Raw genomic sequence first — 26,461 nt, forward strand, 5'->3', positions numbered from 1 at the left:
GATCTGAAGAAGCCATAGAACAAAGTTGGTTTAGAAGGCTGGGATCTAGCTACTACTCTCATTTTTAGGTTGATATGAAGATTCCTTTTTTGGGGGGACCACAAATTCTGCATTGACTGAGTCTTGTAATTTACTTTCCATGATTAACATAAAGAGTCTTTTATGATGATTTGGTATGGGGTTTCGTTATGGGAGAACAGTTCTAATGGCAGATTATGTGATCTGTCCACAAATGAAATACCTAAATACCTGCCTTATATGGTGAAAAGCAAAGCATTTCTACAGGCAGTGTGGAATAACCTTCTGAAATTATATGAAGTATCACTTTAGCTGTATTAATAAATGACTAGTGAGTAATGCTGTGTTGGAGCTTTCCTTCAAAATGTTGAATGGGTGATGTGCTACATGGTAGATCTGGGTGTGAATTAATATGCAGCTACTGTTTTCTGTTGTTTTTCCTTTCTTTTAAAATTATTACAGAAAGAAGATGATTGTTTATATTGATAATATTGTCACCTTATAGTTTGTTGCTTTCTATAGAATGGCTTGTTTTGGAAGGACAGCTTTTTATATACTGTAATATAGGCTCTTGAAAGGTTTCCTATATAGCTGTCCTTATTCTCCCCTTTTTCATGGTGTTTGAAGATATTATTTGCAGTTTGTGCAAAAAAATAGTGACTAGAGGGAGAAGCATCCAGTGACTTAGTGTTGACATCCTCTATTCAAGATCTTGATTTTACCAGATGTCTACTTACAGACATTGTTGTACCTCTAGCACTCACGGATGCAGCTACTGAATCCATGTGACATTTAACTCCAGATTTGCTTCACTATCACTATCTGCAAATGAATGGTATGTCATACATTTTAGTATGGAACCGTGAGAAACCGATGAAAATCTCGCAGCTGATCTTACAGAACTCATCATATATTCTTACTAGGTTTGTATTTTTAAAGTCCTTGAATTCAGAATAAGAATTTGTCATGGTGAATTTGGATGCCCGAAAGAAGAATATTAATGAATTCTGATGAGATTTAACTAGAGATGAGGATACTAAAGGAGTAGTGAAAATAGGTGTGATGTTAGTGAGGATGAGGTCAAAAAGATTTTGGCCCTTAATCAACTGGTTAACTGTTTGTACAAGGGAGTTAATATTTATAAAGTTTATAAATCTTTTGGCATACTCAACCATTGTGGTATATTTGTATCAGGTAATCAAGTAGATAGTCCAAATCACGCAAGAAAATGGTATTTGTATTCATGAGTAAAAGTTAGTAAGAACTTATAAAAAATCTTTTGTGGATCTCCAGAGACAAACAAGGTGAAATATAACAGGTTTATCTTGTTTAGGGTAATTTGAAGTTAAATGGGTTCTTTTTGTGGGTCCAAGTGATTCTGTCTTGAAATAATTTGGTCCCTGACAAATGTTGACACTCCCCTGCAGTTTGCAACAAATCTGAATGCATGATAGACACTGAAACATGCTAAAGACAGAATTTACATTAAAACCAAGTCCCTGTCAAAACACTAATTTGGATGGGTTCAAGTTGCATGACAGCCTGAAAATCCCACAATTCATTATCAAGTCTTCTGTCACTGAGTAGATCAATCTTGATGTGATTTGGATTAGAGTTTAAAGTAAAACTTTGTGCTATGCTGAAATGTCCACAATGTGGACTTCACCTAAAAAAGCACCACAGAGGCACCAAATGCTTTAGCAGATATGTAGAATCTGCTGAATGAAAGCCACAGGCTATCCTTGCCAAAGCAAGTTGGGTTGTTGATCACATTGTCCTAAGCTGACAGCTACTGAATCCCAACCAAAATGACCCCAGTTGCTTAACTAAATGTTTAAGCCAATTAACTTCTGTTTGTATCTTAACATCGTTCTGGGTAAGGGGAGGAATCTATTCATGAACAAAAGTCTTAACTGACAAGCACTAGCATGTCTCTCTATGTGTCCTTCTAAGTTGAGTATCTCAGGTATTCATTCTTACATGTGCCATCTCCAGGTCATAGTCATATTTGTCTGGTTTGAGGGACTGTAGGCCATTGTGACATTATGGATCCTGTCACCTGGCCTTTGTCCAACCTAGTAAAGGTAGAGTCAATATGCCTTAAAATGATATCACCAAGTACTAGAAGATTTATACTTGGACACACAAACTAAGTGGCAGTGAAAGGTTTGCAGCCTGTAGCCTAGTGACTCACGGCATTATGTTAGCTCGGTAGAGTTTTGTTAGTGAATTCTGCTGGGGCATTTTAGCACTGATTCCTGGATACCTGGGGAGTGTTTTTTACAACCTCAGTGAATGCTGGTTAGTAAGATCTTGTGGTAGTATGAGTGAGTTTATATGTTGCTTACTGACCATCTGTGTGGGTGAGAGAGTGACCTCCAGTTTATATGGATAACTGCACCAATCATTAAACATGTCATGTTGGTCCAGTAGTGGATGGTTGTCAGTGAGCATTAGACACTTCCTGCTCTGTCTCAGTATACCGAGTGCAATAAGACTGTCAGCATAACGGACAAAGGCAAACCGTGTTTCACGTTTGCCAGGTGGGATCAAATTAGAGTGCAATACTGATACATATTGAAGAAATTTAGGCAGCAAGCAGAGGAGATAATTTGCTGATATCACTGAGACTGAAGGCAAGATCAAATCTGGACAGAATTTATCAGAGCACTGAGTAACAAGGAAGTACAGCTCAGAACAGCCCAAGTAGAGATGCAGGTTCTACAGTTTTAGCACAACTTAAAAGTTACAGCCAATCAGAAAACAGCGTAAATTAAGCCTAGACTGTGTATCATGCCCAGAACAAAGCTGATGTCTTACTCTCACATGAACAAGCAAAACTAACAGTCAAGATGTGCTGACAGCATGAAATCCATTGTTTCAGACAGTCAGGTATATCAGGAGGAACACATTCTTTATCATATTGTCATTCCCAGTGTCCTTGTGACCATTACATTGATTAAATGATTGCCATCAATCATGCTGACATGCAGGGTCTGATCAGCACCCATTCTATAGTGCTAATCATGCTCATTAACAGCTTGCAACCAGGGCAGTTGCCCCAGTTGCCCCACCCTAGCTACAGCCTTGAGGGCAGCTGCTCCTATATGACTAAATAATGTTACATGCTTTTATGCAGAACTTTCTGTATAATGAGTCATCGCATCTGCCTGTACAGAAATAGGGCTACTGCAAAGCAAACTTATAAAACATAGCACTAAAGTAAATCACCCCATAGCAACCCTGAACTACACCGAAGAATATATATTTTCAACACTCTACTATACATCAGTAAACTAACTTTGTCTACAGGACCTACATTTAGTCATTGGGAAACTGGTAAAATCATACCACTACTCAAAACTGCCAAACCATCCTACATGCATCCCTTCAGTCCCATAAATAACCGCATCTCAATTGCAAAAACACTAGAAAAGCTGACATATAAGCAGAATTTCTCCTTAATAAATGATTGATACATTTTAAGTAACTTATAAAATAAATTCAGTGTATCTTCAACATTCCTGCTGCCCTGTTTTGCCACTGACCATATCTTCACTAATATAGAAGTGCCCTCTTAACATGAGCTTTGTTTATTGACCTTGGGAGAGCTTTCTGTCAGGTAACACATTCCATTCTATTGAGAAAACTGTGAGTGTAACCTATGTGCTTTTTTGACAGTACTCCCATGTGGCTCAGAAACTATCTTACTCCATCTCGCGCCATCCATACACGACATGCTGACACCATCTGCAGATATCTTCATTCTTAACATCCTACTTCTTGCTACCTCCTTTCCTCATGTTACCCAGCAAAACCATGTAGATTGCCAGCAGCTGGTGCTCGCCAGCACTAAGTCCTTGAACCAGTCCTCTTCTCTTCTTATATAATGTTCTTCCTTCATTCATTCCTTTGTTGGACCCTATCACTTTAAGCTTAAGACTTTCTAGTCTTACTAGGTAACCCACGACAACCATTCAAATAACGATTAGACAAAATCTTTTCCTGAGTCTGTAATTCTGACTTTTAATTTAATATATTTAAATCCAACTTGTGCTCTTTAGTACCCCTCTGAAACATTTAGCTGCATTTCATTTGTACATCTATGACCCTCTGGGTAACACTATAATACAAGCTAAGAATTATAAATATCTCAGTATAAATCAACGTCCTGCCTCGAACTTCCATTACCATGTCTCACCACCTTTAAAGTTCTTACCTGGTTAAAACAAGTATAAATTCTTACAATAGCTAAACTCTTGAACATCTACAGTAAAGAATGCATTAATACCCAATAAGTCCTCTTCATTGCCTTTGAAATCTCCCTGATCCTGAAAAGATTTCTCCTTAAGATTTCTATATTTTTTTACATTCAGAGGCCCACTCACACATCATTAAGTCCTGTCAAATTCTGTCATTACTTTTCCAATTACTGAATGCCTTCATTCTTTCTGTATATTATACTTCATACACTTCTTTGCAGCAACTTCTGTCCCTACTGGCTATCAAACTGCAACCCACTTCCTCCTTATAAACCCTCAAGTCATGCTCTACTGACAAAAAAAACAAACAGATCTCCCTCTTTTCCCAGCTATACCAGATTGTGCCTTTTCAAAACTTGCTCTAACTACCTACAATACTTACCATCTACTATTAGCTCGCAGCCCACACATCCCCTGTTTTGTCTTTACTCTTTTTCTGCAATCTGCAGATATCTTCATTCTTAACATCCTACTTCTTGCTACCTCCTTTCCTCATGTTACCCAGCAAAACCATGTAGCAAGTTACTCTGCAGGCTCCATCTCTATCCTATAATCTTTATCCAGCTCTAATGCATGTAATAACCTCATTTTCACATCAGCAATGACTCGTTTACATTTCTGACTACTATATTTTATTTTCCTTTGTGTTCGGTACCTCTCATGCAGTTGTATTATCCATGTATATTTATTACATCTTACACTAACATTGACTGCATTTATTTTGTTTTAGCTCTACTATTGCATATATTTAATGCCTATTTTTGCATTCTTGTTATGAATGAATAGGGTTCTCTGAACAGTTCACTAACTCGGTAAACACATTTGCTATAAATAAACAAACAAGCCAACATGGAGCTTAAAGATTTCATGGGCACATGTGCACACACACACACACACACACACACACACACACACACACACACACACACACACACACACACACACACACACGTTACCAATTATACCAAAATAGATTAAAATGCTAATTACTGATGAAGGGGAAAACAAAGAGTGCACTATCTGTATATTTACTTTCGAGACCCAGTTTATCCAGTTTAGGCTCGGGGAAGCTGGAGCCTATTCTGGCAATCAACCACTATAGAAGGGAATTCATTCTGGATGGGATGCCAGTGTATCACAGGACAAAAAGAAATGTGCATACCTAGGGGCAAGCTAAGCATTGCTGAATTCCCTGCCTGTATGTCTTTGGGATGTGGGATGAATCAGGGGCCCAAAAACCATGCAGGGCCAAGTCAGACATTACATTGTGTGACATTTCACACAGAACTCCTCCTAGCTGGAAATCAAACTGGAAATCTAAACAGTGTGAGGTAACATCTCTAACTGCTACACCACTGTATTGTCCCCAACCAAAATACATGCTACTTTAAAAACTTCAAAACTTCAAAAGGAGTTCTTGTGGTGACAGATGACAGCATTGAGGTACAGAAGGAGTTACGTTGTTAGCAGGAAGTTTTATTTAGAAAATCAGTAAGCATATTCTCCTGTTGTGTGCAAAGATGACCCTCACTTTTTTTACATCACACATTCCTCAGTCTAGCAGTAATACCTTATTTGGGGAGTCTATTTAGTATACTGTTTTATTCCTTATTTTGAAACTCTTTACCTTGCTAGCATCCAGATCAGTGGGGTGCTTCATGGTCCTGGGGTCATACCCATTATGCCTCTCATAGATCACTGGGTCAAATAAGTCACCAAATACCTGAAAAAAGAACACAGATTGAACAACTGGAAATGCAAAAATGTATTCATAAACATTTAAGAAAATATCAGATAGTTTCACTTTCTTAGACAGGCCTCAAGATTGTGTATTAAATCTTATAATAAATTTGCTGAGATTTTTTTGTCTCTCTTTTTCCCACCAATCCCTTCTTATTTATTGTGTGCAAGAAACTGCACCAGGTTATGCATATAATATTTCCCAAAGATAGGAAGACACTTAAATATTGACCACGTGGCTTGCCAACTGCCAAAAGTATTTCCTAAAATCTCTAAACTCAGTAGATTAACACTTTGCAGAAGAAATGCACAATTAGTTCTTAACTTTCATTTTAGATGAATTACATGGCAATATACTGAAGAGCTATATATGCACATCAGGCATTCAAGTGGTGTACAATGGGAAACATTATTGCCTTAAAAGGCACAGAAAGCAGTGATGGCAAAATGAATACACAACCACAACTAAAACGACTAAAGGCTAACAAAACATGCACTGTAAATGTACTTGGGCAATGAGAGCTGGATGCAGTTGATGTCATAATGAAGTGATGTCACATGTATAGATTTCATTGTTTGTTGCAAGTCCCATTCAGTAAATATAACAAAGTTAGCTCACATGTCCCATTGCCTAATGTTACAAAGATGATAGCACCAAAGACGAGGTGCATATAATTTTCATCAAAACTTTTTGTCCTGATTTCAAGACCTGCTCTCAGTGTAAGAGGCCACTTAGACTAAGAGCAGGCCTTTTAGAATTTGGCCTCTGGTGTAAACCTGTTTATAGATTGGCCTTACATTGAAGTAAATTCACTTACACTAAGATCAAGTTGTTCAGAATTAGGTCAGACTTATTCTGAGATAGATTTTTTTAGAATCTGGCCCATTATCTAAAAGAAACAATGGTAAATTAATCAACATAATCCTGTCTGGCTTATCACTACCATTAAGAATAATGCAAGCTTTATACCCTCCTTTCAAAATCTACAACACGGATTCACATTTAACCACAGCATCTCACATGTATGTATGCTATTTATCTAAATACATTAGTCACCTAAGTTGCAAAGTTCAAGAGTCAGGACAAATAGCATCCTAACCTTAAATACAGCATATACACCTGGGCTAAAGTAAGATTAATGATGTCACCAGGTCCCTGTGCTTAAAGACGTATTGATAAAGCATACAGCAACACTATGCAAATACATAATTGACTCTAGATTTGACATCGACTAATTAGTACCACTGTGTGATATTACTAGTGGGCCAATGATGAGTGTACAAGCACTATATACAGAAGACACATCTGTCCTTGAGGGAATAACAACTGTAAGATAGCTATACTACAAACATTCAAAGAAAAGCTCTACAAAAAAATTAGAAAACAATTTTGTAATTGTTTATGTAACTGTTTTTCATGACTGAAAAACATGGATGAATAGATATCCAGACACTGGTAATCAGAATAAAAAAAGTGTCTCCCCCATATATAAATTGGTCATACTCTGTACAAACATAATGCATTATAGGTTTAAGAAGCATTGATTGAAAAGAAAAAAAAACATGCCAGCATAGCTTCCTCATCATAACAAACTGATGCAGAATAAAGTATTTCTATTTACCTACAGTGAGGCAGAAAAATTAATAGACTAGGTCAAGGTATGATCAAAACATGTGCTGTTTCAGTTTGTCACCATACCTTTCCTCTAAGAAACATGTTTTTGGAGACAGCAATTAAATGGTCATGATACTTTAGTTATGTCTTTCGGCTTTCCCCAGTTAGGGGTCACCCCAGTGGATCACCAGTCCGTTTATGATAGGCAGTGAATTTTTACAGTGTCAAGTTGCCAGCCCGGAGCCCGATCTTCAAAGAAGGCACACCCACACATGCTCGCACCTACCTGCATGTCTTTAGATTCACTCAACCATGGAGAGGACATGCAGACTCCACACAGAAGGTGCTCCAGCCGAGAATCGAACAGGAGAACCTCTTGCTGTGAGGCGACAACATGGTCATTATACCAAGGCTTTAAATTCAGCCTGCATTCTGATATATAGCAACAGGAATTGAATTAACTGAGAAGGTTTATGCATCTTTGCTAAGTCTGCATGATGCTCAAGCCGCTAAAGAATACAGATATATAAGTGAAAAGCAGACTACTGTTATTTCCTTAAATATACACTATGAAGTAGGTCAAGACCTGAAGGAGGAGTCAGATGAGAGCTAATAATGTGGGTAACTCTACTCATTAGCAGTGAGGATACAATTCTTTGAGCCAAACAAATGATCCTGCATATGCATGTCACAGCTTACTTCATCATCAAAGATTATGCTAGGAAAAGAAAGAAGACAGGAGCAAAATTCCAGAATTTGAAGTAGGGCAGAATTGTGATACACAGGGGCTCACAACTCATACAAGCAAACAAAAATCAGAAATGTTTGGTGCAAGAACTTGAAGTGGTTCATGACATGGAAAGGGGAGAAATCCTGGACTGTGCACTTGCACGCTGATAGGACACTCTAGGTGGACAGCCTGAAGAGCAGCATTGCTGATGGCTTGGGCAATACCTATGACCAAGGCTAGTAGTTCATGTGTTCATATATTTCAGGGAAGGGGTAGAGCTGTGGGACTGTGCATGAACAGTCTGATGAGGTGTCCCAGCAGCGGAGCTGGAGAAGTAGTCCAACCTATTACCTGAGGGACATAGAGATAGTCAGAAATGGTAGACTATGTGCCTTGTAGGTGACAGCAATGAAGCCCCACCTAAGGTGTGGGTAGGCTGAGTTGGGGATGCTTGTGCCTGATTGCATGCATTTGGACCATCCCGTGACCAAACCAGACTGGATGGCAGTTACAATGTATCTCATAGAGATACCTGTGCAGGAAACATTTGCCAGCAATGACCTCTGCAGCACTGTGTGTTTCCTTTTTCTATACTCCAGGTCACTATGCAGTTGCTGCATGCCATCCCACACGCCATAGATCTGTGTCTGGGTCCACTGGGTGATTAATATCAAGTGTCATAGCTATAGCAGGGAGAGACTTGGAGTCATGGCAGAGCTGCACCCCCATATCACTCATTTGATGGGAATGCATATGTTAGAGAGATGGGCCTGCCAGTATCTGTGTGGGCTGAGAACAATGGTGAAGACCCTGATTCTTACTTTTGTACAAGATGGCTACTGTGCACTGGTGAGGCTATGTGTTCAGCTTATACTTTTACAGGGACATCTATAATGGTGGATATGAGTGACACGTGCATGCTGCCATCATTGTCAGCTACATGGTGACCTGATAATATCTGCCCTGTGTTCTCCTGTTATACTTGACCCTCTACCAGTGGAACCTGTGAAAGCATGAATGCACATGCTACCACTGTCAGCTCATACACATATGTCTCTGTAACTCCCTGTGGCATTCATACTAATACACATGAAAAGTACAGCTGTCATGTATGTTTTCAGACATACCTTGTTGCTATTGTAGATGGTGCCTGGAAGGGTATATGTACAAGCAGGCCTTGGTCAGTCCTTCCACTTAAACATGCAGTGAAGTGAGCTTTACTGTACTGTAACAGACATTAGTAACCTGGTCTATCCCCTGCTAACTCAACTGAGGTGGTGCTAACTCAGTTCTTACACCCAAGCTACATCCAGGTGTGAGGGGCCACTCACCATGTTTAGTGACCCTCACCCAAGAAGCCCACAACCTCAGTGTGAGATGCTTCATTGTTCGTTGTCCATTCCCTGTGGTGGACCTTACATAATCTACAATGAGTCTGTTGCATGGAGTATATCAATAGTCCTTCATTACACCTGTTGTACAGACCTATTATGGCTACCCATAGCATTCACATACTGTATTAGTGCTTACCAAATTCGGTCCCTATATTACTCCTAGGAGGAGCATGCTGTGTATGGGTGTATGTTTGTGTGTGTGTGTGTGTGTGTGTGTGTGTGTGTGTGTGTGTGTGTGTGTGTGTGTGCGTGTGTGCGTGTGTGTGTGTGTGTGTGTGTGCGTGTGTGCGTGTGTGCGTGTGTGTGTGTGTGTGTGTGTGTGTGTGTGTGTGTGTGTGCACATCCAGGGCCTGCTGTAGCACTTCTTTCTCCTGTTTAGTGAACATTTCAAGGCATTGTCTCCAAGAAAAAACAAATCCAGTAGAAAAATGCTCAATGTATTCAATATAAGATAACGCTTTCTGAAAACACCCTTCTTCAGTATACAATATTCTTTCATTCCATTCAATTTATACATCGTTAAGAAACAGCACATGACACAGCCAACCAATTAAAAACAAAAATCCACTAAAAGAGACAATACATTCTAAAAAGCATTCTAAAATTATCATAAAAAATATTATTCATTTATTTATATTGTTTCTGTTTTGCAACCAAAATTGGTTTTATTGTAACTACATTACTCAGTCCTGGAAGTTTATCCACTTCCAGTTTAGTAATCCATCTATACCCAGCAATTTCAAGTTTATTATTCATGTCCCCACCCCTTAAACAACTACGTACAACTTCTAAGGCTTTAAATTTAAAGCCATATTGCGAACCTTTTTCTATAATGTACTTTGTTAAGGCATTTATCTCTACTAACCTTCTAATGTCAGATTTGTGTTTAATAATGTAGTCTTTAAGCCACCTTGAACATTTCCCTACATAGAAACATTTGCAACATATGCATGTTGCAATATAAACTATCATAGTGGTATTTACGTGTAGCTTGACACTTAATCCAAAAATTTCCTTTGTTATTGGATGCTGAAATTGTATATTGTTGCAAATGTTATTGCAACAACTGCAATTATGGCAGGAAAATGTACCACTTTTCTTTATCAAGGAAGTTGCTTGATTAACACTAAAATCATTATAGCATAGTTCTCTTTTTTATGTTCGTACTATTCCTATATGCTAATTTCACTCTGATTCCTACAATAGCTAGCAGTTCAGGCATAGAGGATAAAATCCTCCAATTCTTTTTTTATTATACTTTCAACTTGTTTTGTGTAGATATTATAAGTAGTAACATATCTAAGTACAGTTTCATCATTATGAATTACTGGGATGCGCTGTGCAGAATCACCAAAAAATGGGGCAGCAATTAACCACCGATTTTCCAGTACTTCTCTCTTAGCTTTTTGAATGAGATTTTCATCATAACCCTACTTCTAAATTCTTCTACCATGATCTCTCTCTGCTCTTTACATTTGTTCTCATCGGTATTAAGCTTACTCACCCTCATAAATTGACTCTTAACTATATTCCTAAAGACATGCTTAGGGTGCATACTCCTAGCATTAATATATTTGTTAACCTGAACCTGTTTCCTATAGACTGAAGTTTGCAATATATTAGATTCCCTATACAAGTGCACATCAGGATATGAAATACTTTCATAGTAATAGTCCATCTTAAACCTAAGGAATTCCATTGTACTATCCAAATATTCAGCAAACCTAACCAGGTCCTGATGTGCATGGTATGCTATGAGATGCATATACCTAAGGTCAAAGTCTACCCCCTTTATGCACGTGGTTATTTGGTACAATTAGAAATATGCACAGTCTCCCAAATTTAAGTGCTGCAGTCATGCTTTAACACATGACCTTAGTCCACGTACACCTTGTGGAGTGTCCTTTCCACGCTTTCCTAACTTTACATGTAACATCCCAGCCACAGGTAGGCTGTACAGTGCCAAACCAGTAGTTTGGGTTCCTCACTTAAATATGCACCATAATATCCAACACATGGATTGTTGTTGAGGTACTTTATAATGCAGGACTCCTTCCTTAACTGTGGGAAGTTCCACATTCACAGAGGCTTTACTGGAATTCTTCTCTTTCAGAACTGTATGGTTCTAAGTGGTGTTGTACAAAATGGTCCTAAGTGCTGAGGCTTTATACTGTGCATTTATTGAAAATTTATGCCAGGGTGCTGTGCTGTAGCCATGCCTTACAACCTGCAGAACTAAGACAAGGCTGTATTACAGGTTTTATGACATTTGATTCACAAATGTGTCATGCTCATGGAGCTATCATTTTGCTCCTTGAATTTACCTGATTAAATAGCCATGACTGCTTCAATGACTGGCAAATGAAAGAGTCTGCTTGGTGTGCTAGGGAGGATGGGCCTTTCCTATTCCTCTTATAGAAGACCTTTCCAGGCAGTTACAGTAGCTCATTCTGTAAGTCACTGCTTGCTATGAGCTGCAGAAATACAGAATGATACTCCTGGTATTAGTCATTCTCATCAGCAGTTTTAACATAGATACAGTGACCTGAAGTGGCACTACTCTGACCTGCTCCAGCAGTTGGAAGCAAAGGCCAGGACAGGGAGCCTAAACTGTACAGTAAGTATTTTTTTCATATTCTATACCATTTTCTTCCATCTTAATTGTAGTACATGTATACTTAAAAGTACATACTTTGTTTTCCAGCAGTGAAGAAGTGGGTGATGTAGAAGGTGAGAGTACGTATGACATCTTTGCCATTCTACTGCACAACTGTGATTATGTTTGTAGCACATGGGTGTGACATTATTTTCCTACTGTGTTATTTTTCTGCAGGTCCTCATGTGGCTGAGGAAGACATTTTGCCAAGTGAATGGGGAAAAGATGAGGTCAAGATATTCTCTCCACTGGCCACTGCCCCTGGCACTGTGACGTTGCTGGTTTTCAGGTCTGTCTATCACAAGGAAGATGATGATTCACCTGCTGGAGATGATCTGGAGTAGTTACTGATGCCCTCAGTGTCTGCTTTGCAGGAGAGAAGGTGAAGGCTTCCATCCTGAGAGTGAACTTGAAAAGTCTCCAGTAATCTCACAACATCATTTGCAAAGGCTGGTAGCTGTCAAGGTGAACTGGCAATAGGATGCCTGCCTCAGCAACATCTAGTGCCTTCTGAGATGACTGGTGGCATTGCACAACTGCTAGGGCCCATCCAAGAGAATACCAATGGAACATTCAGCCCAGAAGTGTAGCTAAGGTTGGGTGAAGGAGGCACCCACCCCAAGTGTTAGGGAAAGCGATCTTTTTTTTTTTTTTGTCCACTCCTCATATAAACATGAGAGCATAACAGGGACCTGATGCCAGAATGGAGAAAGTACCTTTTTCTTGCTCCTCAACTTAATGTTGAGAGGTGCCAGATTAATCAGCTATGGCTCGGATTCAGCCCTTTAGTAGTGGCCACTCAGATGAGTGATGCCTGAGTTGGCTTTCCTATATGATGGTCTGGTATCCAACCAACTTAGGACCCCATCCTTTCCCCATCCTGAGTATCTTCTCTCTGTTTCATTTATCATTCCCTGTTTATTTTTCCACACTCTGTATGTATGTATCCACCCAATATCTTAGACATCATTTTTGCATATACTGACCCTGTATGTCTGTATCTATGTCTATGTTTGCCTGTCTGTACCTATGTCTATGTTTGTCTGTCTATCCCTGCTACCTGATCTTCTCCATCTATCCCACCCACAGTCATCCCTTTCTACCTTCCCCACCTATCCTTCTTTTGTAACCCTTAAAATATATTCTCTCCACAAAATAACTACCCTTCCTTTCCCCACCTTTTATATATTTTAGTTAACCTCCTGTGTTTTCATCATGTGTTGTTTCCCCATTTCCTTTTTTAATATATGCCCCCATTTCCTCCCCATTTAGATGATGTACAGAGTTGCTACTCTGATGTGACTTTCAGCTTTGTTCTATCCGTTTGCCACTTTGCTGCCCGTCTTGCACTAGACAGGTGCTGCATGGAGCGCTGTGGTGCAACACTGAATGTGTGGACATATGTTACACAGACGTGCTGCTGCACCTTGCCTGTGTTATCCATCACATTAGCCACACCCATTACTGTAGTGCTGTACCTTCTGAGGAGCAGTGAAGTGCTTTTCATCCCATTAACACTACCTCTTTGTTTAATTACATAGTCCTTTGCTTGGTAGGTTGGTGCTGTTCACTGCCTAATCGATGTCTTATTAGCTGTGAGTCTCTTCTACCAGTGGTCTCCTCAAAAATTTGCATTGTGCAGGTGTGCAGTGTTTGTCTAGTAATCCCAAACAGAAGCAGCAGCTTTTTTCCAGTGACTTCCCTTGAAGTTTGTTAACGTCAATCAAATTAACAGAATTTTATGACCTTTTCTTGTTACTGCCAAAAAGTGGTCCAAGTGCTTTTCTTAATGTACTGACTAAACTGTTTTCCTCCTTATTTTGTAGAAGTTGAGCCATGAAACATGCTGTAGCATCCTCCCAAAAATAAATAAATAAATAAAGTGAAATTTCAAAAACAGAGGGAGATTTAGCATTTTACAAGCTGAATCAAAGAAAAATATAGTCACGTTGCATACTCTTTATAACAGTAATAGTCCTCACAAGCTTTATACATGTTGGATTTTTATCCTGCTCCAAATGCAACACAGCTGGCATTGATTTGTCCATAGCAGTAATTTGTACTATATTGATGATAGGAACCAAGCTAAAATATTCAATTATATAATTATAATTGCAGGGAATTTTTCAAATATGGAAGCCATTTTCAAAGGAAAATCAATTGCAAAGTAAAATGTACAGCAGTATGTTATAAATAGTATAATGACCTGCACTGCTCCCATAAGCAGTTTTAAAAAAATAAAATCAGTCTCTGTCACTCCACTTAACTGAAAGTGACAGAAAAGTTGTCTTTTCTAGGAAATTCCACCAAAATGTCATAGTGGCAAAACCAGGTATCTGCGGTATATACGGTTACATGTCCTTTCAATTTCACTTCAAGGTATATTATCCGATAGCTACAGCCATTCAGATGACTGTGTATCACAATTTTACCCAGTACAAAGCAAGAATCAAAGGTGGCAAAAGGCTTTTGTCACCAACCAGCCCTGAAACAAAAGGCATCCCATTCAGCACTGTGAGTCAACAACAAAAACAACAACAATAAAAATAGTGAAACACTATGAAACCAAACAAGCCATCCTGAGGGATGGGGGACTGCAAATAGTATGAGAAAACAAGGGGTGGAGATTGTTTACCTCACACACATAATGCACCAGGTTTGATTCTCACATTTAAGGGAAACTGTCTAAGTTTTAAATGGCCCACAATGGCAGCTAGCCTAGTCCATACCTATGAACGAAGGATGATTTATTTATCTATAGCTATGGTATGTATCTATACCATTTACTTTATTTCACATTCCTTTTCCTCACAGTCTTTACTTTTCTTGAACAGAACACCAACTTGACACTCCACAACTTGGGAACCTGACACATTAAAATATTCATGGGTTTAGCTGACTAGGCTTCTGAGTGGTTTTCTGGGTAACATGTGTAGAGTACATCTAAGACCCTATGAGCCTATGAACTGCACTTTGAATACAAAGTCAGGGTGGTGGCTACATTTGACAAGCCCCTCTAGCTTTGGACATGCAGTCTGTAATTTATAATGTTTAGTAGAAGTGTGGAAGATAATTTATGATCTATACTGACATACTGCAATTGCTAAAAGCCTTCAATAGTAAAAAGCAGGAGCTGATGTACTCCTGATGGAATAAACCCTAAAGGTCCTTACATTTTTCTACCAATAGAATCATAACAAAGCTGTATGCAACTTGCTGCCCATTCCACCTTAGGTGATTTGTTTCTTTCAAGATTACCTAGTTTATTAAATGTAGAGGAGATGACCAGATGATCAGACATCCTCAATTTTCTAATCCTGCAAAAAGTGTCAAAGGAGTTGTATATTAGAATGCATACAGTGTAAGAACATTCCCATGAATTTTGGTAGTATTGATAAATAGAAAGAACTCTGTAGCATTTGGTTCAGTGCAATGACCTTCATAATTTTCAGCATGAGGAAAGGATTGGTAAACAATGTTCGGCTGTCTTTCAGAAAGACAGTACAGGGTCCCTAACACTTAAGTTTGTAACTCTACCACTTTATTTACTATGCATGCATGCATGCACTGAGCTAATCGAAGGAAGGACACTGAGCAATCTCGGAACTATAATATATAACATTAAGTATCCTGTTTTTTGCAGATTGTTTCTAAGTAGTGGGGATATTTGTAGCATTTCCATATTCAGGCTTGTATTTGGGCCTAGTGTTTGTGGAGGCTGTGTGTCTGAGCATATATTCAGGGGCATCTTGGTTTAGCCAAAGCTATCAGGCATTTCAGTGAGAGAGAATTGTTTGAGGTCATTGGCTGACTGAGGTCACGTGGACTACAGCTTAGACTAAGCACCTCACTGGTTCTTTTGAGATTTCTTTCTTAAAAGCTGTCTCAGGTTTCAACTTTCTGTTACCTAAGAAGTTAAGTTGTGAGTGTTTCTGCCATTTCACACTGAGCTAATCGAAGGAAGGACACTGAGCAAACTCAGAACTATATCCTGTTTTTTGCTTATTTTGTTCTTTATTTCTTTGTTATTTATAGCACTTTGTGTACTGTGTATTTTTCTAGCTAGTTTCACTGTGTGTGAGGTATTCACTGGAAATTGTGCACTTTTATTAAGCATCTGTTGGATTGTTTGTTTCTGATAACTTTTTTCTAGAGGCTCCTTTAGCTGTTTAAAACTTTCATTTAAAGCTCACTGCTGCTTTTCAGCTGTGAGAAACATTTCTGCAGTTTGTTTCTAAGAAGTGGGGATATTTGTAGCATTTCCATATTCAGGCTTGTATTTGGGCCTAGTGTTTGTGGAGGCTGTGTGTCTGAGCACATATTCAGAGACATTTTGGTTTAGCCAAAGCCATCAGGCATTTCAGTGAGAGAGAATTGTTTGAGGTCATTGGCTGACTGAGGTCACCTGAACTACAGCTTAGACTAAGCACCTCATTGGTTGTTTTGAGATTTCTTTCTTAAAAGCTGTCTCAGGTTTCAACTTTCTGTTACCTAAGAAGTTAAGTTGTGAGTGTTTCTGCCATTTCAAACTGAGCTAATTGAAGGAAGGCACTGAGCAAACTCGGAACTATAATATATAACATTAAGTATCCTGTTTTTTGCTTATTTTGTTCTTTATTTCATTGCTATTTATAGCACTTTGTGTACTGTGTATTTTTCTAACTAGTTTCACTGTGTGTGAGGCATTAACTGGAAATTGTCCACTTTTATTAAGCATCTGTTAGGTTGTTTGTTTCTAATAACTTGTTGCAGTTAAACTCTTTTTACTGGAGGCTCCTTTAGCTGTTTAAAACTTGTATTTAAAGACTCACTGCTGCATTTCAGCTGTGAGAAACATTTCTACAGTTTGTTTCCAAGTAGTGGGGATATTTGTAGCATTTCCATATTCAGGCTTGTATTTGAGCTTAGTGTTTGTGGAGGCTGTGTGTCTGAGCACATATTCAGGGACATCTTGGTTTCACCAAAGCCATCAGGCATTTCAGTGAAAGAGAACTGTTTGAGGTCATTGGCTGACTGAGGTCACCTGGACTACAGCTTAGACTAAGCACCTCATTGGTTCTTTTGAGATTTCTTTCTTAAAAGCTGTCTCAGGTTTCAACTTTCTGTTACCTAAGAAGTTAAGTTGTGATTGTTTCTGCCATTTCATACTGAGCTAATCGAAGAAAGGACATTGAGCAAACTCAGAACTATAATATATAACATTAAATATCCTGTTTTTTTTGCTAATTTTGTTCTTTATTTCTTTGTTATTTATAGCACTTTGTGTACTGTGTATTTTTCTGGCTAGTTTCACTGTGTGTGAAATATTAACTGGAAATTGTCCACTTTTAATAAGCATCTGTTGGGTTGTTTGTTTCTGATAACTTGTTGCAGTTAAACTCTTTTTCTAGAGGCTCCTTTAGCTGTTTATCACTTTCATTTAAAGGCTCACTGCTGCTTTTCATCTGTGAGAAACATTTCTGCAGTTTGTTCCTAAGTAGTGGGGATATTTGTAGCATTTCCATATTCAGGCTTGTATTTGGGCCTAGTGTTTGTGGAGGCTGTGTGTCTGAGCATATATTCAGGGACATCTTGGTTTAGCCAAAGCCATCAGGCATTTCAGTGAGAGAGAATTGTTTGAGGTCATTGGCTGATTGAGGTCACCTGGACTACAGCTTAGACTAAGCACCTCATTGGTTCTTTTGAGATTTCTTTCTTAAAAGCTGTCTCAGGTTTCAACTTTCTGTTACCTAAGAAGTTAAGTTGTGAGTGTTTCTGCCATTTCACACTGAGGTAATCGAAGGAAGGACACTGAGCAAACTCAGAACTATAATATATAACATTAAGTATCCTGTTTTTTTTTTGCTTATTTTGGTCCATATTTCTTTGTTATTTATAGCACTTTGTGTACTGTGTATTTTTCTGGCTAGTTTCACTGTGTGTGAGGTATTAACTAGAAATTGTCCACTTTTATTAAGCATCTGTTAGGTTGTTTGTTTCTGATAACTTGTTGCAGTTAAACTCTTTTTTCTAGAGGCTAACTTATCTATTTAAAACTTTCATTTAAAGGCTCACTGTTGCGTTTCAGCTGTGAGAAACATTTCTGCAGCTTTTTTTTAAGTAGTGGGGATATTTGTAGCATTTCCATATTCAGGCTTGTATTTGGGCCTAGTGTTTGTGGAGGCTGTGTGTCTGAGCACATATTCAGGGACATCTTGGTTTAGCCAAAGCCATCAGGTATTTCAGTGAGAGAGAGAATTGTTTGAGGTCATTGTCTGACTGAGTTCACCTGGACTACAGCTTAGACTAAGCACCTCATTGGTTCTTTTGAGATTTCTTTCTTAAAAGCTGTCTCAGGTTTCAAATTTCTGTTACCTAAGAAGTTAAGTTGTGAGTGTTTCTGCCATTTCACACTGAGCTAATCGAAGGAAGGACATTGAGCAAACTCGGAACTATAATATATAACATTAAGTATCCTGTTTTTTGCTTATTTTGTTCTTTATTTCTTTGTTATTTATAGCACTTTGTGTACTGTGTGTTTTTCTAGCTAGTTTCACTGTGTGTGAGGTATTAACTGCAAACTGTCCCCTTTTATTAAGCATCTGTTGGGTTGTTTGTTTCTGATAACTTGTTGCAGTTAAACTCTTTTTTCTAGAGGTTTATTTAGCTGTTTAAAACTTTCATTTAAAGGCTCACTGCTGCCTTTCAGCTGTGAGAAACATTTCTGCAGTTTGTTTCTAAGTAGTGGGGATATTTGTAGCATTTCCATATTCAGGCTTGTATTTGGGCCTAGTGTTTGTGGAGGCTGTGTGTCTGAGCACATATTCAGGGACATCTTGGTTTAGCCAAAGCCATCAGGCATTTCAGTGAGAGAGAATTGTTTGAGGTCATTGGCTGATTGAGGTCACCTGGACTACAGCTTAGATTAAGCACCTCATTGGTTCTTTTGAGATTTCTTTCTTAAAAGCTGTCTCAGGTTTCAACTTTTTGTTACCTAAGAAGTTAAGTTGTGAGTGTTTCTGCCATTTCACACTGAGCTAATCAAAGGAAGGACACTGAGCAAACACGGAACTATAATATATAACATTAAGTATCCTGTTTTTTTTTGCTTATTTTGTTCTTTATTTTTTTGTTATTTATAGCACTTTATGTACTGTGTATTTTTCTGGCTAGTTTCACTGTGTGTGAGGTATTAACTGGAAATTGTCCACTTTTATTAAGCATCTGTTGGGTTGTTTGTTTCTGATAACTTGTTACAGTTCAACTCTTTTTTCTAGATGCTCCTTTAGCTGTTTAAAACTTTCATTTAAAGGCTCACTGCTGCTTTTCAGCTGTGAGAAACATTTCTGCAGTTTGTTTCTAAGTAGTGGGGATATTTGTAGCATTTCCATATTCAGGCTTGTATTTGGGCCTAGTGTTTGTGGAGGCTGTGTGTCTGAGCACATATTCAGGGACATCTTGGTTTAGCCAAAGCCATCAGGCATTTCAGTGAGAGAGAATTGTTTGAGGTCATTGGCTGATTGAGGTCACCTGGACTACAGCTTAGACTAAGCACCTCATTGGTTCTTTTGAGATTTCTTTCTTAAAAGCTGTCTCAGGTTTCAACTTTCTGTTACCTAAGAAGTTAAGTTGTGAGTGTTTCTGCCATTTCACACTGAGCTAATTGAAGGAAGGACACTGAGCAAACTCGGAACTATAATATATAACATTAAGTATCCTGTTTTTTTGCTTATTTTGGTCCTTATTTCTTTGTTATTTATAGCACTTTGTGTACTGTGTATTTTTCTGGCTAGTTTCACTGTGTGTGAGGTAGTAACTAGAAATTGTCCACTTTTATTAAGAATCTGTTAGGTTGTTTGTTTCTGATAACTTGTTGCAGTTAAACTCTTTTTTCTAGAGGCTAATTTATCTGTTTAAAACTTTCATTTAAAGGCTCACTGCTGCTTTTCAGCTGTGAGAAACATTTCTGCAGTTTTTTCTAAGTAGTGGGGATATTTGTAGCATTTCCATATTCAGGCTTGTATTTGGGCCTAGTGTTTGTGGAGGCTGTGTGTCTGAGCACATATTCAGGGACATCTTGGTTTAGCCAAAACCATCAGGTATTTCAGTGAGAGAGAGAATTGTTTGAGGTCATTGTCTGACTGAGTTCACCTGGACTACAGCTTAGACTAAGCACCTCATTGGTTCTTTTGAGATTTCTTTCTTAAAAGCTGTCTCAGGTTTCAAATTTCTGTTACCTAAGAAGTTAAGTTGTGAGTGTTTCTGCCATTTCACACTGAGCTAATCGAAGGAAGGACATTGAGCAAACTCGGAACTATAATATATAACATTAAGTATCCTGTTTTTTGCTTATTTTGTTCTTTATTTCTTTGTTATTTATAGCACTTTGTGTACTGTGTGTTTTTCTAGCTAGTTTCACTGTGTGTGAGGTATTAACTGGAAACTGTCCACTTTTATTAAGCATCTGTTGGGTTGTTTGTTTCTGATAACTTGTTGCAGTTAAACTCTTTTTTCTAGAGGTTTATTTAGCTGTTTAAAACTTTCATTTAAAGGCTCACTGCTGCCTTTCAGCTGTGAGAAACATTTCTGCAGTTTGTTTCTAAGTAGTGGGGATATTTGTAGCACTTCCATATTCAGGCTTGTATTTGGGCCCTTTTTTGGGCTGGTTTGGAAAAAAACCCTTTTTTACCAAACCGGTTTCTGAAAAGAATTTTTTCATTGAGACACCCTACTTTTAAAACCTAAATTTTTTTTAGTTTTTAAAAGGCCCGGTTTCAATTTCTCCAAGAATATTGAGTGCTTCCATTTCCCCTAGCTAATTGGAAGGCACAATACCCAGAAATATATATTTAACTAAGCCGGTTTTCTTAGTTTTTTTGGGGATTGACTTGGTACTGGTGTTTCTCACACCCCTTGAGGTTTAATGGGAAAATTTTCTTTTATTAAGTTTTGGTTTTTGTTCCCGAATAATTGGTTTTTCCTTTTAAGGGAATTGGTTAAACTTTAAAAGGCTATGCTCTTTCATGTAAACCCTTTTCATTTTTTCTAAGTTGGATATTTTAGCATTTCTTACAGGTTATTTCTGTGTTTTGGGGTTTTGGGTTGGAATTTCCGGGACTTTGTTAGCCAGTGTTTCATAAGGGAATGTTTTTTGACTGTAGCCTGACACCTTAGAAACCCCGGTTCTTTTGAAAATTTTTTAAAATGTTCAGGTTAATTCTGTTCCAAAATATTGGGTTTTGCCTTTATGAGCTTTGAAAATTGAGAAATCTTTTAAAAAACTTTTTGTATTTTTTTATTTCGGTTTTTTAAACCCCGGGCATTTTCTAGCTAGTTTACTGGTTTTGAGGTTTCTAAATTGTCCTTTTTAACTCCTGGGTTGTTGTGAAAATTTTGAGTTAACCTTTTTCTAAGGGAGGAAAAAAATTAAGTTCAAGCCTTTTCAGTTAAACTTTTTTTTTTTAGTATTGGGTTTTTAAATTTCCTATTAGTTGTATTTGGCCTTTTTTTGGATTTTACAAATCTGGGAAATTTTTTTCAAAAACCCTTTCAGGAAATTTTTAGGTCATTGGCTAAAATCACCTGGTAAAACTGCCCATTGGTCTTTTGAGATTTCTTTCTAAAGGGGAATTTAATTTCCTAAAAATTTTTTGCTGTTACACAGAACAAAAGGACACCTACCAAAAAATTGAATTAACCTTTTTTATTTTTTTTATTTTTATTTTAACTTTTTAATTTTTATTTTTGGTGTAGTATTAAAAAGTTCCACTTTTATAAGCAATTGTTGGGTTGTTTTTTAAAATTTTAACAGTAAACCCTTTTCAATTACTTTTAAAATTTAAAAATCCCCGGGTTTTCATTAAAAATTCCGTTTTTTTCTAAGTTGGGAATTTTTTTAAATTTCATATTCAGCTTATTTTGGGGATTTGGGAAGGCTTTTTTACACTTTGGGACTTTGGTTTACCAAACCCGATTTGTAGAATTTTAGGTCATTGGAAATCATACCACCAGTAACAAGCACCATTTTTTAGTTTTTTCTTAAAGCTCAGGTTTTTTTTTTAATTAAGTAGGTTTTCATTTCCCCTAGGGTTCAGGAAAGGGCATGAGCAAAATTAACCCAAAAAAATTAAATTTTTCTTTTTTTTTATTCTTTTTTTGCATTGGTATTTTTTCTTTTATTCTTGTAAAACCCAAATTCCACTTTTTTAAGTTGTTGGGTGTTTGTTTTTAAAATGTAAATTTTCTAAAATAAATGGTTAAATTTCATTAAACCACTGTCTTTTGCTTGAAACATTTCTCATTTGTTTTAATAAATTTTTTTGGATTTCCCATTTGGTTTATTGGGCTATGTTTGGACTGTTCTAAAAATTGGGAATCTTGTTTCCAAACCATGCATTAGTAAGAGGTTTTTGGTCATCTGCTGATCACTGGCTCAGCTTAGCAAACCCTTGGTTTTTGAGTTTTTTTAAAGGTTTTTAATTTCCTAAAAGTTATTGTAGTGTTTCGCCTTTTCCCGGTACAAAGAAGGCCTAGCAAACCAATATAAAAATAATTGTATTTTTGTTTCCATTTTTGTTTTTAACCCTTTTGATTTATTTTCTTTGAATTTGTAGTTCTGGTTTCCACTTTTATTTAAACGTTGGTTGTTTGTTTCTGAATTTTCAAAATCTATCAGAAATTTTTGTTAAAACTTATTAAACTCATCTGTTTTAATTTTTTTTTCTTTTAGAATTGTAGGATTTCCATTTTGTATTTGGGCCTAAGGGTGGGTTTCCCCATATTCAGGGATTTGTTTGCCATAACTTTAGGAAAATTTTTTATAAGCTTGTACGGTCTTAAAACTTAACTAAGCACCCCATTCTTTGATTTTTTTAAAATTATTTCAATTTTTACCTAAAGTTAGTTGGGTGTTCTGCCTTTCCCTGACAATTTAAAATAGCAAACTGAACATAATATTAACATTAAGTACTGTTTTTTTTTGGGTATTCTTGTTTCCTTGGTTTTAATTTTCAAACATTTTTTGGAGGTAAAACTGAAATTTCCTTTTTAACTGGGTTTTTTGTTTTACTTTTTAAACCTTTTTCTAGAGGCCCTTTTGGTAAAACTTATTTAAACATCTGTTTTGTGAAAATTTCTATTTTTTAATAGTGGGATTTTGTAGATTCCATTTCAGGCTTGTTTTGGGTTTTTGGGGTTGTCAATTTCATTTGGTTTCCAAAACTGGGTTTAGAAAATTTTAAATATTTTTTGGGAAAGGCCTAAAGGCTTAAAATAACCTTATTTTTTTTTTTTAAAGTGCTAGGTTTCAATTTCTTTTAAGAAGTTTTTATTTTTTTAAGAGTTTTAAGAAGCACTAGAAATCCTTTTTAAAAAAACATTTTCCGTTTTGTAAAAAATTTTTTTTTTTGTTATTTAAACTTTTAAATTGTTTTAGTTTTTGTGTTGTTTAAATGGAAATTTCACTTTTTTCCTGGGTTGTTTGTTTTAAATTTCATAAATTTTTAAAATAGCTAAAACTTATTTAAAGGTATCCCGTTTTGTTAAAATTTCTTTTTTTTTTTAGTAGTGGATTGTATTTCCAATTCATTGTTTGGCCAGTTTGTGGATTGTTTTGAAAATTCAGGGAATTTGTTTAAAAATGGTTTTAAATTTTGAGGTCATTGCTTTGATCACTATCACTTAGACTAACACCCTTTTTTCTTTGAGTTTTTTAAAAGTTAGTTTAACTTTTTTTAAGAAGTTGGGGTGTTTTGACAAAAGCTAAAATTACACCTTTTTTTAATAAAATTAAGGGATTTTATTTCTTTGTTATTTATAGCACTTTGTGTACTGTGTATTTTTCTAGCTAGTTTTACTGTGTGTGAGGTATTAACTGGAAACTGTCCACTTTTATTAAGCATCTGTTGGGTTGTTTGTTTCTGATAACTTGCTGCAGTTAAACTCTTTTTTCTAGAGGCTCCTTTAGCTGTTTAAAACTTTCATTTAAAGACTCACTGCTGCCTTTCAGCTGCTAGAAACATTTCTGCAGTTTGTTTCGAAGTAGTGGGGATATTTGTAGCATTTCCATATTCAGGCTTGTATTTGGGCCTAGTGTTTGTGGAGGCTGTGTATCTGAGCACATATTCAGGGACATCTTGGTTTAGCCAAAGCCATCAGGCATTTCAGTGAGAGAGAATTGTTTGAGGTCATTGGCTGACTGAGGTCACCTGGACTACAGCTTAGACTAAGCACCTCATTGGTTCTTTTGAGATTTCTTTCTTAAAAGCTGTCTCAGGTTTCAACTTTCTGTTACCTAAGAAGTTAAGTTGTGAGTGTTTCTTCCATTTCACCCTGAGCTAATCGAATTAAGGACACTGAGCAAACTCGGAACTATAATATATAACATTAAGTATCCTGTTTTTTGCTTATTTTGTTCTTTATTTCTTTGTTATTTATAGCACTTTGTGTACTATGTATTTTTCTAGCTAGTTTCACTGTGTGTGAGGTATTAACTGGAAATTGTCCACTTTTATTAAGCATCTGTTGGGTTGTTTGTTTCTGATAACTTGTTATAGTTAAACTCTTTTTTCTATAGGCTCCTTTAGCTGTTTAAAACTTTCATTTAAAGACTCACTGCTGCTTTTCAGCTGTGAGAAACATTTCTGCAGTTTGTTTCTAAGTAGTGGGGATATTTGTAGCATTTTCATATTCTGGCTTGTATTTGGGCCTAGTGTTTGTGGAGGCTGTGTGTCTGAGAACATATTCAGGGACATCTTGGTTTAGCCAAAGCCATCAGGCATTTCAGTGAGAGAGAATTGTTTGAGGTCATTGGCTGACTGAGGTCACCTGGACTACAGCTTAGACTAAGCACATCATTGGTTCTTTTGAGATTTCTTTCTTAAAAGCTGTCTCAGGTTTCAACTTTCTGTTACCTAAGAAGTTAGGTTGTGAGTGTTTCTGCCATTTCACACTGAGCTAATCGAAGGAAGGACACTGAGCAAACTTGGAACTATAATATATAACATTAAGTATCCTGTTTTTTGCTTATTTTGTTCTTTATTTCTTTGTTATTTATAGCACTTTGTGTACTGTGTATTTTTCTAGCTAGTTTCACTGTATGTGAGGTATTAACTGGAAATTGTCCACTTTTATTAAGCATCTGTTGGGTTGTTTGTTTCTGATAACTTGTTACAGTTAAACTCTTTTTTCTATAGGCTCCTTTAGCTGTTTAAAACTTTCATTTAACGGCTCACTGCTGCGGATATTTGTAACATTTCCATATTCAGGCTTGTATTTGGGCCTAGTGTTTGTGGAGGCTGTGTGTCTGAGCACATATTCTGGGACATCTTGGTTTAGCCAAAGCCATCAGGCATTTCAGTGAGAGAGAACTGTTCGAGGTCATTGGCTGACTGAGGTCACCTGGACTACAGCTTAGACTAAGCACCTCATTGGTTCTTTTGAGATTTCTTTCTTAAAAGCTGTGTCAGGTTTCAACTTTCTGTTACCTAAGAAGTTAAGTTGTGAGTGTTTCTGCCATTTCACACTGAGCTAATTGAAGGAAGGACACTGAGCAAACTCGCAACTATAATATATAACATTAAGTATCCTGTTTTTTGCTTATTTTGTTCTTTATTTCTTTGTTATTTATAGCACTTTTTGTACTGTGTATTTTTCTAGCTAGTTTCACTGTGTGTGAGGTATTAACTGGAAATTGTCCACTTTTATTAAGCATCTGTTGGGTTGTTTGTTTCTGATAACTTGTTGCAGTTAAACTCTTTCACTAGAGGCTCCTTTAGCTGTTTAAAACTTTCATTTAAAGGCTCACTGCTGCTTTTCAGCTGTGAGAAACATTTCTGCAGTTTGTTTCCCATCCTCCGTCCCTGTTGGTATAGTGTTTTTACAGTTGGTGGCTTTGCAGTTGCCCGCCCCTAGTGTAAATTTGATCTGGGACCCTCCTCCCAGTCTAGTGTCATTACCTCATTCTACCCAGTACAGTGAGAACATTTGTGAAGGCCAATCAGCTTAGTTTCTGCTACTCCTTTCTCTCTTTCCACTATTAAAAAAAAAAAAAAAAAAAAAACCTTTTCT

The 26,461-nt window shown here is 37.1% G+C and overlaps 1 protein-coding gene across 4 annotated transcripts in view; it reads right to left on the minus strand.

Annotated features, from left to right (window-relative positions):
* The window catches only part of CKMT1A (creatine kinase, mitochondrial 1A), a 176,005-nt gene that overhangs the window by 63,162 nt on the left and 86,382 nt on the right, over nucleotides 1-26,461 (minus strand). For all 4 annotated transcript variants that reach the window (XM_044077728.1, XM_044077726.1, XM_044077727.1 and 1 more), the window contains exon 4: nucleotides 5,908-6,003. In XM_044077728.1, the coding sequence (XP_043933663.1) occupies nucleotides 5,908-6,003 (96 nt within the window). The remainder of the gene's footprint in view (nucleotides 1-5,907; nucleotides 6,004-26,461) is intronic.

Source organism: Protopterus annectens, chromosome 7.part0, assembly GCF_019279795.1.
Source record: "Protopterus annectens isolate FY-2018-M chromosome 7.part0, PAN1.0, whole genome shotgun sequence".
NCBI lineage: Eukaryota > Metazoa > Chordata > Ceratodontiformes > Protopteridae > Protopterus > Protopterus annectens.